The 14,982-nt window shown below is 38.8% G+C and overlaps 1 protein-coding gene across 1 annotated transcript in view; it reads left to right on the top strand.

The window, feature by feature from the left end:
• Positions 1-14,982, top strand: part of KCNH1 (potassium voltage-gated channel subfamily H member 1) — a 221,179-nt gene that overhangs the window by 42,999 nt on the left and 163,198 nt on the right. Inside the window, exon 6 of the mRNA XM_072409818.1 lies at positions 2,004-2,396. Within this exon, the coding sequence (XP_072265919.1) occupies positions 2,004-2,396 (393 nt within the window). The remainder of the gene's footprint in view (positions 1-2,003; positions 2,397-14,982) is intronic.

The raw sequence follows: 14,982 nt of genomic DNA, 5'->3' as shown, positions 1-14,982 counted from the left end.
TGTTTTCTTCCAGACAATTATCCAGTAATGGATGAAAATGTAGGGGTTTTTCCACTCTAACTTTGGGCACCCTATATATTTTATATATAATAAACCCTGAGTAATAACTAATCCCAGTTCTGCTTTGGGCCAACCTAAACAAACATGGCAGATACCTCTCTGGGTTTCCTGCAGCACAAATCACAAGAACACGTTTCAATAAATCATGTGAAATGTACGCTGATTATGTCATTATTCAGATTAATTAGATATTGACTGTTTACTATTAGCAAGATATTAGCTCCCCTGAGCAAACAGGCACGAGTATGTGTCTGCCTATAGATCAGTATTATGCTGTGGTCATTAGTGAGAAAGGCTTTTAGTGCAATCTAAATTGGTATAGATTATTCTATGGTGAATTTAGAAAGTTTTTTATAGACCTGATCAATTCATCCATTCGCTTACATAAATATGAAAAACTGTCATCATTCACAGTTCCTTAAGATGAATCTATAGTGAATATGTTATGGTCATTACATAAAAAAGATCCAGTTGAGGCTAAGTTCAGATTTGCTGTGGGAACAAGTTTTCCCATGTGCTTCCGGTGGCTGGCTCCCTTTGCTGCCCGGCTGCCTGTACCATTGTCCAGGTTCTTAAATAACCATAATTTGCACATTTTACAGCAAATGGCAGAGGTCAGTACTAAACCAATTGCTTTCAAACATATTTTTTTTATTCATATGCCCTATAGAGGAAACAGTTCAAGGGTAAAAAGGAAACATTAACCCTATCTCAACCTAACAACCAGTTGGACCATAAACTTGAGAGAGAAGAACGACTTAAACAGCTCCTGACATGCTTTCTTTCTTTTTTTTAGAAAACTTGTTATACTCTGGAAATCCAAGATCATGGGTGCTCTCTGATTGAAATCTGTATATATAAAACAGGCGGCTTTATTTATAAAACAGGGAATCTGACCAGATATTTCCTGGTTGGAATCAGTTACTGCCATTGAAATACATGGATGTGGAAGATTCCCACAAGGGGGGTTTAAGGGAATATCTGATCCCCTGTGTTATTAATAGAAACTAATGTAAAAACTTTAAGTAGATAAAACAGTATAGGATTACAGAGAAGAAGTGTATGAAAGAACATGAAACCTTAAATCTCTTAATATTGTACCTGATATCTGGGAATCTGTGGCCATCTTCATGAAGTAGTTGGGTGGTGAGGAATTTCCTACAGATTTGTAAACAACCAACACAAAGGACTCTGTTTGTAAAACAGGGAATCTGACATTCCTTCAAACATTCCCTGGTAGGAATCTTCCAGGTCCAGGTGTTTCAATTGTAGTAATTGATTCCCACCGGGGAACGTTTGAGGGAATGTCAGATTCCCTGTTTTATAAATAGAGCTCATAGTTAAAGGTTCAGACCAAAACAAAGCAAAGGTTCCATGTGTGGTAAGTCCTATCGTTGTGGGGCATCAGGGATCATTGTTTTTTTAAATAACAAGATTGGGGAACGAGAACAATCAGAGGACCATTATTTGTTCTTTCAGCTCTTCTTTTCCTGACCCATAACTTCCATTTATGCTAGCCAAACATAAGAACTGATATAGGAACAAAGGACATGTCCTACAGGTAATGCTAAATACCTATCAACAAGACATATTGGATGTATTTATTGGTGCCTAATCTATAATTCTCATTCATAGTACCTTTAAAGGCACCTTTGTTGCAAATGTTGACCTGAATTTCCAAAGTTAGTAATTATAGCAGGGGTCCCCTGAAGACCTAACGTTATTTCAAGGGGTTCCCCCATGTTTGAAAGTTTCAGAAACACCGGTTTAATCCTTTTCTTTACTCCCCAATCACTCTGTTCAGCCACAAGGATCAAGGAATAAACTGGTATCTTGTGGGAAGGAGAATCGGTGTGATTAGCCCAGCACTGTCTCTTAGTAGATTCTATCAATAAAAAGTAATCCAGTAAGGTATTTTATCAATATACACTTTTATCTTCTAGGTGCTGCAGCTCGGCTCTGAGATTCTTCCACAATACAAACAAGAAGCCCCGAAGACCCCTCCTCATATCATTCTTCATTACTGTGTCTTCAAAACCACCTGGGACTGGGTGATCTTGATATTAACGTTTTACACCGCTATCCTGGTCCCCTACAATGTCTCCTTCAAAACCAAACAGAACAATGTGGCCTGGCTGGTGGTGGACAGTATTGTGGATGTCATTTTTTTGGTGGACATTGTACTTAATTTTCACACCACCTTTGTTGGGCCTGCCGGGGAAGTCATTTCGGACCCAAAGTTAATACGAATGAACTACTTGAAGACATGGTTTGTCATCGATCTCTTATCCTGTTTGCCGTATGATGTCATCAACGCCTTTGAAAACGTGGATGAGGTCAGTGATTGGGTTTTTAATTATATTTTTGTCTACAAAATTCAAATCTTGATGCAGTGTGTGGAGTGGTTGTCATATACTTGCTATTCTGAATCAGAAATTCTGCACAAAGTAAAACAAGTAAGACTCAACATGAACTGAATGTTTGCAATCAGGTTGGTGTTAGGCTCAGGGAAGGCATTAAACCAGAACTAAAAAAAAAATCATACTCAACTTCCGCAGATCTAACGATCCCTCCTGCGCTGTCATCGTTTGGGTTCTTTGCTGTCCTGTAATCCAACATTGCCACAATCTTTCTCTGTCTTCCTTCTTCTTCTGGCTGTGTCCCCTGATCTCCCACTGCACAAGGATGAGATCAGGTAACAAAGCCTGCTATAAATGGGAAACTTCTCACTACGCATTTTCTTTTCTCATTACATGAAAAATCCCCAATCTTAGGCATGCGCAGAAGGAGCAGCCAGAACCCTCTGCGCTCTCTGTCTACCGTCGTGGTAATTTTTACTTTACATAAAAGGTTTATCTACCCTAGTAAAACTTTTGGTGATAGGTCCACTTTAAAAAATATTCTAAGTTAGAAAAAAAATACAAGCAGGCAGGTTGTAAATTGCAGAAGGAACAAGCAATATTCCTTCAGCAATAAAATCAACTTAACTCCCTGATCACAATTTGAAAAATATACTCACCAATGCTAACATCCTCACGGGGCCTATTCCAGGTTCTGGATCTTTGGCCATCTTGATTGGCCAGACTAGAATGATGTAACTTCTGGCATGCGCATGAAATTTCATTATTTCCAGCAGTCGGGGGTATTCTGGGAAACGCGGCATCGTACCCTAAGCTGTGCATGTGCATGCAATGTACTTTACGGAATTGATTGCAAACAGGGAGGTACATTTATTTCATAAAGGAGGGACATAGTCTTTACCTTCTGCAATAATAACCTTGCCTTACATTTAGGTATAGTTCCGCTTTAAGCTTAGATATTGACTAAGGGGTTAGATTTAGATTGGGTTTAGACCAAACTTTGTTTAGTTATGGATATGGGGAATGGGGATAATGTCTGCCAGTTTTTTAGCCTGTCTTTTTGGGGAGTATTTCATTCTTCTTGTGGTGATACAACCAGAAGTGAGAGAAAATCTCCTGTGGACGAATAGAAAGTTGAATAGCCCTTGTGTGGTCACCAATAGCAAAGAAAAACAATCCAAAACTCAAGTAAAAAAAAAAGTTTTGGCTTTTGATTGACATTCAATGTTTATAGGGAATTGAAGTAAGGGGAATATTTTGTGGTTAGGGGGAGGAGGTTGACAGTCAAAGGCTCATTTTAGGGGGTGGTTAAAGAGGAACTATACTCAACAAAGTTGAACAAAAACACACTTAACTTCAATCCCGAAGGGCAGTCTGATCTTCTGGGGGTGTCCAGCATCGGGTCCCGCGTTGTCTCGGCATCCATCCTGGAGCAAGCGTCTTCTCTTCCGGGTTCTTCATCCTACGTCACCCGACCTGGGCGCGAGATCGGGTGACGTAGGATGGAAAAAAAAAATTGCCGATCTTACTGAGCATGCGTGAGATCAGCAAATTTTTCTCTTTAAGCAAAAAGGCTAATTCAGCGCAGGAGCGCCCAAAAGCCTCCTGGGATGCCTGAAGTAGGTGTCCTGGGAGGCTTTGTGGTCCCATTAATTCCCGACCACCTCGGCGGCTGAGAATTGGGGGGGCGGTGTTGCACCTTTTTTAAAAAAAAAAACAGAATTTTTACTTTACATAAAAGGGTAAAAACCTTAGTTTACCGAGTATAGGTACGCTTATGTTTCCCATCTTCAGATGAGGTCCAGTTTAACATTAATCTATCAATACAATTAATTGTTTTCAAGAATGAATTGTTCCAAAAAGTAAATTAAAGCTTCTTTAAATATTCATTTCCATTTGCACACCAGCTGGATTTTTATTTTATCAAATTGATATTCAGAGTGTCTCCCCTGGCAGCAGTGGGATAGAGGGGAAAGATAGCTAATTCATATCCAAATCTTTATTATGTGTAGCCCCTGCAGTTCCCTTGTTCATTCACTAGTATTAGGTGGCAGCCCATTAAAGTCCGGTATATAATGGAGACAATAAATAACAGTACATAATTAGAAAATTTAAGTCTATTATTGCATTGTGGAACCAGAGTTGAGTGAACAGGCAAGAAAAGCATTTCCACTATACAATGATCTAATGTCTTCCAAATATAATGCCATGTGATGCTATGACCATTCCAACAATCTAACTTCCTTTTGTCTGTTCGGTATTTCCTCCTTGCAAGGCGATAATTCCCTTTGCTAAGTGAACGGCCTATATTCTATTAGAAAATCACCCCAGGGTTTCCATCATGATTACAGGCAGTTTGCATGGGGTGTTTGCACTACCTGAAGTCACTGTGCTCTCATCCAGTACAAATACACCAAACGCACCCGCTGTAATGTCAAGGTTGGGGTGTAAGGCAGCTTTTCATGGCTCTCCATCATTGCCGATAAAACGGTTATTTTCAAATGGCCAATTTAGCTAAAGTGCCCAAATTATTGTGTTCAGCAGACTCTTCAGAAAGTAGTTCTCAGATCAGGGAAAGCTCATGTCATCTAGAGTATGAAGAATAGATATTTGCCTCCACGCATGCCATAGCAAATGATCTGTTCCGGCTGCTGCTCATGTTTTCTTGTTGAGCGGTTTCCAAAACATGCAAATTTTATTTAAATTTCTAACTGGACAATGTGCAATGTGAATGCTGCAAATTACCTTTTTTCATTTAGTGAGCAATTCCAGAAAAATGACAAAGCAACTGTGTGAAAGTTAGTAGAGTCTCTTAGGGGGCGTCTATAGACGTAGGATGATTCCATATGACAATCGGCTTGCATACTTCTACAATTTGCCTGCTGACGTTGCGGCTTTACTGTGTCAGTATTGCCGGTTATAGACTGGGTATTCTATATGATGTAAAGTCTGCTGTCATTAATTCCCATCCTGTTTATTGAATTGCAATTTTATTGCTGTGATTGCATCATTATTTGTAGAGATTGAAACAAATTAGTATAAAGCTGAACGTCAGATAGATATAAAAGAAACATAATAATGCTGCTTTGAATTCATTTATACATTGTTAAATATTCTTTTTAAATCCAAGCAGAATTATTACTTGAAATTGAGTTAAAGCAGGACTAAAGTTTTAAAAATCCATGATATGGCAGATCAAAATTGCAGAAAGGGACAGGTACAGGTAATGTCCCATCTGTAATAATCCCTCCTACCATGGACCAAAGAATACCCAGCAATCCCAACTACCATTGTGCCTGTCTGCATGAGAGAAAGATCATCCCGCAACAGAAGCGTCCACGTAATGAAAGAAGTAGATGGCTGCGTCATTCAAAGGAATGGGGACAGGTGATTATCAAGTGTGTATTTCTGCTTTGATATCAATTTCTTGCAGTCTACTAAACAAGTTGTGACTGATAGAGGGATATGAATGCACAAAGCATTAGATAAATAAGATCAATATATGTAGAATAAACTGAGTGCTAATTGTCAATGCCATTTGGCTTCATTGCTAACCAAAGATAATGGGCCTGATTTATTAAAGCTCTCCACGGCTGGAGAGAAAACACTTTCATCAGTAAATCGGGGTGAAACAGCAAACCTGGAATGGATTTCTCCTAAGTCATTTGCTATTTGCTAGCAAATGTTTTGAATCCTGGACCAGATTAAGGTTTACTGGATAACCCAGCTTCATTAATGAAAGTGTATCCTCTCCAACCTTGGAGAACTTTAATAAATCAGGCCAAGTACATTTTATTATCACTCTGCCTAATATATTTAAACATATATAAATTATGCAGCTTTGTATATATATATATATATATATATATATATATATATATATATATATATAATCATATTATACTAATAATATATATATTAATAATAATAAAAAACTGTTTTTATATAGCGCCACCATATTACGCTGTGCTGTACATTAAAAAATAATATATATATATAAATTTACCAAAGGAATACAGGATATTCACTTGCAAAGTGAATTAGGGACACATTTCTCAGCTCAGGCATTAGTTTAGCAAAGAATACCCACAAATGTGCAAGAAAATCCCCCCAAAAAATAGGATTTTTCCTTGCTCATAATCAGATGTCTGAAGTCAGCAGAGCTTCATCTAATTTAGCAAGATAAGTGAAATCTCCCTTAAAAGTGAATAATTCACCATACTGGTGAACATCCTATGTTCCTTTATTTAATGAACCTCATTGTCTTTTTATTTTTGCAACTCAGTTTCCCACAATAGATCAGCAGTAACAATTCTCCATTCAGCACTGTCTGTACGGGATATTGGCGTGCAGGCGCTGTCCTTGGTGCTGAAAAGAAAAGGAAGGCTGGTGATTCCATACAGAGAGAGAGAAGCACAAGACACACCATGCGCTATATAACAATGGAGCATGTGACATAACATTTCATTAGGTTAGGTATTTATGTATCAATTCTTACAAAGTTATAACCCATTACAATTGAAATGTTCAAGCCAAAGAGAGTTTTTTTAATTTTAGTTGTGGATATAGAAGAAAAAGATTTGCTTAATAATCAGTTTCCTACTTGCAGGGGCTCCATTGGAGATAGTTATCCCTAATTCCTGTCCTACTGATAAGAATTTGCCTAGACATAAAGAGAGGGAAAATAGAACAATGGTGGAGAGAGAAATAACTAAAAAAGTTATTTCTGTCCTCCAACTCTATTAAATATGATCACCCCCCCCTATCTGATTTAAATAAAAGAAAGGTTTTATAGTTCAGAAAGGAAAACTGGGCATAACATTGTTTGTAAATTCATCTTAATGGACTGGAATATACAAGGTCACTGAATATCTGCCAAGATCAACAGGACTTTTTCTGTACTTACAGAAGTATACTCAGTCTGAAATAGAGAAAAGGTTGGTTTTCCCCTTCCTAGGTATCTATGTTGTGAAATAAAGAAATAATCTGAAATAAAGAAAACTAATACAGCCACCACATCTAAGGATTGGGGGAGCTGAAACAAAATATTTTTAGTTTAGATCAGTGTTTCTTGACTTTTTATTAACATTGAGAACCCTTGATATAACGTTCAGATCTTTAGGGATCACCAGCTATAATTACTATATCCACAGCTCACAGTATATTAGTGTGGTGGTCAGTGGGAATAATTCCTCTTACTTTACCCGCCATTGGGAAGAATGTCACCCATGGGGATAGCCAAAAAGATCATTGGTGTCACTTATACTGACCTGAGAGGTACAAACTGCTCAAGGAACCCCCAAGCAACCTCTGGAGGGACCCTGGTTAGGAAACACTGATCTATGCAGTGCTATATATTTCATACATCATGCTACTGTACCCTGGTTGGAAAACATTGATTTAAATAGACTTTGGGGTTGATTTACTAAAGGAATTTTAGGCCATTCACAAAGCAAAATGAACTGCAAATAAGATGAAGCTCGTCTGACTTCAACTATTTAATCATATGCAAGAATAATCCTGTTTTTTTTTTTTAGTTTTTTTTTTCTTGCATGTATTTCGGTTCCTTGCAGAATGATAATCCACGTTTTTATATGAACAGTCTGAATGTATTTTTAGTAAATCAGCTCCTTTAGGCAGTCAGTTAAACTTTAATCCTATATTTCCCATCATCATCATGCTAATACAATGATTCAATGAAACCTGTTTTTGTTTATTTTTACATAGCTTTGTGTAGGCCCAGTGACACCATAACTGGGCCTATGTGCTTCTTTATGCAGTGCAGGCAGATGGTGAGAGGGCTGGTGGAAGGTGCCAGCAGGGTGCTGCTCAAAGAAAACTTAAAACAAGAAGTGGTGGATATTCCAACATGTTGTGCTGGTTTATTGAAAGCTGATTGATGGAGCTGAGATCGAATGAGTGAATGGGGTGGGAAAAAGCAGCAAGGGGGAGGAGGAAAGGACTAGATCAGGGGTGTCAAACTCTGGCCCCTGGGCCAAATCTGGCCCTCAAGGTCCCTTTTTTGGCCCCCTAAAAAATTCAGAAAATGAACTACATCTGGCCCGCCCACCCATGTTACCACCTCACCCCATCCTTTTCAATACATGCAATACATAGACATTATTTCTGTACACCCATCATGTGACACAAAGCCTAGGCAATGATCACATGGTGCCTGACTACCAGGGGCATTGTGTTTGTTTTAATCCATTAGAGACTGGATAGTGTAATATTTAGTGTCAGACAAACTTGTGGTGTGAGAGGATGAACAACACACAGCCTGCATAGATAGATAGAAATTAGTCTTTTCAACCATAAAGTGTGTGTAGACGGGTTTGTTTTTGTAAGTTATGGATGAAGTAGTAAACTTCCTCAATTTTTTAAATAAATTTCAAGTTTGGCCCCCGGCTTGGTCTAAGTTTTTAATTTCGCCCCTCTGTGTATTTGAGTTTGACACTTCTGGGCTAGATAATGCTGGATGTCCGCCAGCCAGGAAATTACTTTCTGCAGCTTCTAATGCACACAATAGGAAGCCCAGAGTGTGCAGTGATATCAGAGTACTTTGTGTACAAAAAAGGAACCCATGCAACTGTGCAAGAGTTAAGAAAAGGCTGCAGATCAGCTGTAAATCATTATACATTTATTTGATTCTGCAAGTTGCCTCTGATTGCAATGCACACTTATAGAAGAAACAAGATAGATTGTGATTCCCATTTTTATCTTCCTTCGTGGTAAAAATGACAGCGCAGATTACAAGTGACATTTCCCTTAATGGCTTTTTTCATTTTAATTCATTTTTTAGCTGCTTGTGTTAACATTTGGCTCTCCTCCTCTGTGTATTTGTATCAATTTCCCTGGAAGTCGGATATCAGATTATTACACTGGGCTAGAAATTAGGAGAAGGTCCTGGGGATATTTGAAAGTGAATCGTCCCAACGTATAAAATGTTTTCTGTCCCCTGGAAACAAAAGAATACATTCCTATAAACACTTGTCAAATTAACAGGGAAAAAACAATCCGAGAGCATTGGGTACAGCAAGTTTGTATAGAGAATTTCAAGTGGATTGCTCTTGTATTTGTGGCGTTGGTGCCGCTCTTCCACCAGAGCCACTGTAAGCAACTGGACAACCTGAAGTAAGATGTCACTTTTGGGAACCGTTCAAACACTGGGAACCGTTATGCCTCCCCACCGCAACCACAAGCCAAATGCAACCATATGCAAACGCTTACACAAAGTGGTTGGTTCCCAACAGCTGCTATACAGTTGAATGGGAGCAGCTGAGAGTGTGGGTAAGCAAGTGTTACAACATTATGGTTTACTGCAAGTCTGAAAGGGGCCCTAATGCAGAACCGTACTAAAAATTAAAAAAAAGACCATTTACCGTTTCTTCCACAGTTCCCCTGATCCTTTCATACCTGGCCTCGATTAGGTCCTGGAATTCTCCTTCATCTTGGCATGGAGGAAGCGCTAGGTGCTACCATCTATTTCCTACCTCTTCCTTCTTTTGGTAACATCACCAATCTCCACTGCACAGGCGTAAGAGCGGGTGACGTAGCCTGATGTACCTGTAATAGAAAAGTGCAGATCTCATTGCGCATGCCTTTATTTTTATAGTCTGATAAAGCCGCTTTTGCGAATCCCAGATTGGGCAGACATGGCATGTGCAGAAGGAGCAGCCCGAAGACTTCCGGAAAACATTACGTAGGAATGCCAGGAGGCTCTGCACCACAGCGGTAAAGAGAGAATTAAAAAAAAAAAGTTTTAGAAGATAAAAAAAGAAGCTAATTTTTCCTTTACGCTTTTATATAAAGTAACTTCTTTTGTGATAGGTCCACTTTAAAATTTGTGATCCGGCAGAGTTTTATTGCAGAAAGAGACAGGCGATGTTCCTTCCGCAATAAAACATACTCACCTGCCTGATCACCCGTAAAATGTCAAAATTGCTGAGCTGAACATTGGGAAACCCAACACATCCCTCCCTGTGGCGCATGTCATCTCAGTCAATCAAGATGGCCAAAGATCTAAGCAAGGAAGAGAAGGAAGAAGATGGCAGAGGCCACACTGGAATAGGCGCAGGTGAGACAATGCAGAACTAGACAGCTTTTACTCTGGGATTTAAAAGAAAAAAGTTTTTGAATTACATTTATTTGTTCTATTTTTTTTTTTGCTGATGATGATGACCATTAAAATCTGCTTTGATTAACTAATAAATTAAATATAATATATACATATCATTCTAATTCAACTGTGGATTTATAGACAGACCAGATTACTAGATAATTACTTTTTTTGATGTGACAATGCTCACCATGTCTATTGTGCACCATGGAGAGCTGCTTTAGAGGTTTAGTATTTTATGACAGCGCCATCCTCTGTCTTTTCCGTGTAGTAATGGAGCTGGCAACTTTCAGCCGAGCACCACAAAGTCACAAATCCACATAGCATTAGCAACAGCCTCCCCCGTTATAAAATCTCTGACATGGATAATCCGAGCTTTAGGCTTCACTTTGCATTCTAAGTGCCTCATCCAGCACTGGATACACCATATACGTACAGGATTATGTCAATGTATTAGGTCTGTTTGTGTGTTACTAATGCTTTCGGAAAAAATACGGAGAGGAATGTCATCCAAGGCAAAACACAGAGATGTCTGATGCAGAATTTGTTCTGTAATGAGAAAATACATCTGTAATTTTACATACTATTAGATCCGAGTGAACTTTATCAAATATTTATAACTTGGTTTATTAATACCTGTGTTTAATTCTCATGAACAGTCCAGTTTACATTTTTATCATTTGGAATTTTTATATTTTTAAAGCCAACCTTTTGAAAAGTCTGTTGACACTTTCTCTTCCCAAAGTACCTATTACATAACAAACGTACCTGTAAAGCAGTGGCCCCATGGACCACTAAATTTACAGACTCTGAGACGCGCATGAGTGGGTGTCAATCAAAGGGGAAGAACCACATGTTGGGGACTGCTGCTGTCAAGGATGAAGTTAGGGTCATACTTACCTTACATACATCTTGCACATTGTTGCACAGAATGGACCTGATTTATTTAAGTTCCTCAAGATTGGGGAAGATAGACTATCATGGGAGAACCTGGGTGATCCAGCAAACCTAAATTGAATTTGGTCCAGGACTGAAAACATTTTTTGATAAGTACATCAATGATAAGTACAGCCCGGTGACCGTGGGAACTGAACTCAGATGAACTCTCAATGGAGAAACTCCAAACCACCTTGAGCTTTGCAAGACCGCCCGTGTGAAATTAGCCTAGGTGAATTGAACCTACTGTCTCCTGTATGTAAGTATTTTATTGTTGTCAGTGTCCCTGATAGAGAATTTAATAAATATTTTATTTTAAATCATGCACTTTTGAAAACACGCTGCAGTGCATTGATCAGTTGCATTGGGGTACTAATAAAGATGAATGTCAATGTATATTACAACCACATGTGATATGCATTGCAGAAAAGCATACATTGTCATGTGTAATGGATTGCATAGGCTGTTGCAAAGCACTCATGGGGACGGGCCCTTACGTTCTTACACTTAACCTAAAGCAGCTGGTGTTTGGCGGCAGGATGCTAAAATTCTCCAACAGTAGAAGTAACAGAAGAGAGGTGATGAGATTGCATTGTTTCTTATGGCTAAGTTCTTAAAACACCACCAAAACAATTTGCAATGGGCAGTAGTGAACCGCCCATTGCCATCCCTTTCATTTTCTAAGGGCTTTTGCAGGTGAGATAATACATGGAAGGAAACGGTTCAGGGTGTGAGGAAGCATTAACTATATTAATCTTACCACCAGTCTAAACATACCTTATTGAAATTTGAAGACTCATTTCCCCACAGTACCTATACCTAAATAGGTAATAAGGTAATAACACATAGTCTGCGCACAAGTTGTGGGCAGATGTTTTTAAAAATCTTGAGCAACCTTTTCCGGTAGAATGAACTAAACATTTAACATTATCAAAACTGTAAGTCTGTATCTTAGAGTGCAGCAAACCTTGAAGTGGCTGCTGAGGGTATTTGTGCACTAATGGGAAAGGTGAAATATGTCAAATGGAAAGTTCACTAAATATTGCAGTGTTGATATTGTGTAGTATGGTAATCGTGCTGCTCGTGTGTCCCCTATGGAAAGAGATTCTTTTTCCTCATATCCAATAAAAAAGCTGAACAATTTATTTTTTTCAATGGGATATGATATTCCACATGCAGCAGACTGGATTCAGTAAAATATAATGCAGTGTTAACGGTAAGAAGTTTGCATAGAGTCTGCCATGATATAATTTATGGTGAAATGCAATGCAGCATGGGCTATTTATCTTTTGTGTTGCATCAGGCGTACTTTCCTGGCATTAAGCAGTCTTTTACCATGAACAGTTTTCTAAAGTAGCTGGAGGAAGAGGGTAGTGGGAAAGTGTTAGGGGAAGTAAGAAACTGATAGGACTTTTTGAAGTTTTGTAATCATTAGGTAAAGTAAACCTTGCAGAGCTCATTGTGTTTTCCATTTAAATATTACTGTACCATTCTTCTCTGCCTTGTTCCTGTCCATCACCCCCACTCTTCTGCCCTGAAAGTCTAATTGTTATATTTGGCCCATTTAACCCCTAGCTGCACACAAAAATACTGCTTTTATTAGGCCGCCGGCCTCCCTATTGCAACAATTGAGTTATTGGTCCTTTTTTTAGACCCCTTATCTCTGCTGTCCTCCCCATATTGGCAAATAACACAGAGTCCTCTGTCTCTACACAATCTCTCCTCTATGATCGTAAGTTTCAGACTTCGCTGAGTCCCCAATTTGCTAGAACAGACCCTGGGCATCATTGGTCAAGAGACTAATGGGATCAAGCGGCTGTCAGATGACAGCCGATGACAGCCGTGCGGCTAAAAAAGTATGCTGAATGGTCTGTTCAGCTAAAATAGCCAGTGGAGTGCCCTAGGTCATAATGCTAAAACATTGTTCAGCTTAAATAATATTTCCTTAGCTCTTTTGAATATGCAAGTCGATTTCGAAGAAATACTTGAAGAATATTAATAAACACGATTTATAAAGCGCCCACATATTACGCTGTACATTAAATAGGGGTAGCAAATGACAGACAGATACAGACAGTGACACAGGAGGAGGAGATGACCCTGCCCCAAAGAGCTTACAATCTAGGGGGTGGGGGGAGTTTCACACAATAGGAAGGGAGATATGGAGTGGTGGGAAGTAGTGAGGGTTTTAGGAGACCTAAGAAGATTAATAATAATTAATTCATGTACTGCCACCATCCCTTACTGATTGGCAGTCCCTAAAAAATCCCCTCAAATAAACAATATAAGGCAAACCTGTGTGTAACATACACCAACCACCCCTCCTATTTCATTTGCCTCAATTTGGCCAGAAAGGCTGCTTATCATAAATATGGAGCAATAGGAATTCCCAAGAGTTTGTAGGAGCTCATCCGAATATTAGGTGAACATATTATGACCAGAGCTGTGACCATTGTTGGGAAGTTTGGCCTAATTGTCATTGACTGCTCTCCCTCAGGCCCTTTTACCTTGTAGAGAGGGAACAAATCTGTCAAGACATTATTTTGTGCTTTTAGGAATAGGCATGAAAAACCTAATTATCCCACTCCCTCAAGCTTTTCATAGCTAAAAAAACTTCTAGGAACTTACTTGACTTTGGACTTCCAGAGTTACATGAATAGGATTGACTTGTATTATGCAGGGTATACCTGAATGTAGCTCTACACTATGGTAATATCAGTATACCATTCCATATGTTTTTGTTCCATGCAAGCAGTGTAAGTACCTGACTTTGACCTAATATTTGTACACCAGGGCTGGAGTGTGAGAAGAAGCTGTAATAGTAGCTAATCAGTGCACAAAAGGAGTCAATAGGAAAAGAAAGAGCTGAATGATAAAAAGATAAACCCATCAATGTACTTCTTTTTCCCTCACTACGAGACCACAAATTGAGGTTAGATTCAGGAAGACCTGGATTAACTAATGCTAGTAATCAGAATGGCAGAAAAGTACTTGGGGCTAAAGGTGAATATTGTTGCATTCGCTTATTTTTGGGTTATTCATTTTTTTCTTAGTGGCTGGGGTTCTTCTTCATTCACCTTCTTTCCACAAATATCAAATATATTTAAATATATCCTTTAATTGCAAACAATCTAGCACAATCATTCTGTTATTGGTGTTCAATAATAATCTACTAAAAGACTACATTTCCATCGCACAAGACAGCAGCCTTCTTCTACAACGCTATCCACTGGGCTTTCCTGCCAATATGTGGACTGAGGCTGCCTAGAACTTTCTTTTGCACAGAAAATTCAGATTAGAATGTAACCTCTTTACTTCCTTGTGTGCTTTTCATTGTAAGAGAATAATAAAAGCACCCAGCGGAAACAAATAGGAACAATGAAACTCCAAACAGGCAGTGTACCTATTGGGAATCAAACCAAGTACCCAAGTGCTGCAATGGATGCAATGTACTGGCTAATGGGCTAATTACAAGTAGAATGAATCACTCACCAGCTTTGTGTATCA

The sequence above is a fragment of the Pyxicephalus adspersus genome, chromosome 4 (assembly GCF_032062135.1).
Source record: "Pyxicephalus adspersus chromosome 4, UCB_Pads_2.0, whole genome shotgun sequence".
NCBI lineage: Eukaryota > Metazoa > Chordata > Amphibia > Anura > Pyxicephalidae > Pyxicephalus > Pyxicephalus adspersus.
This window is presented reverse-complemented; position numbering and strand designations above follow the sequence as displayed.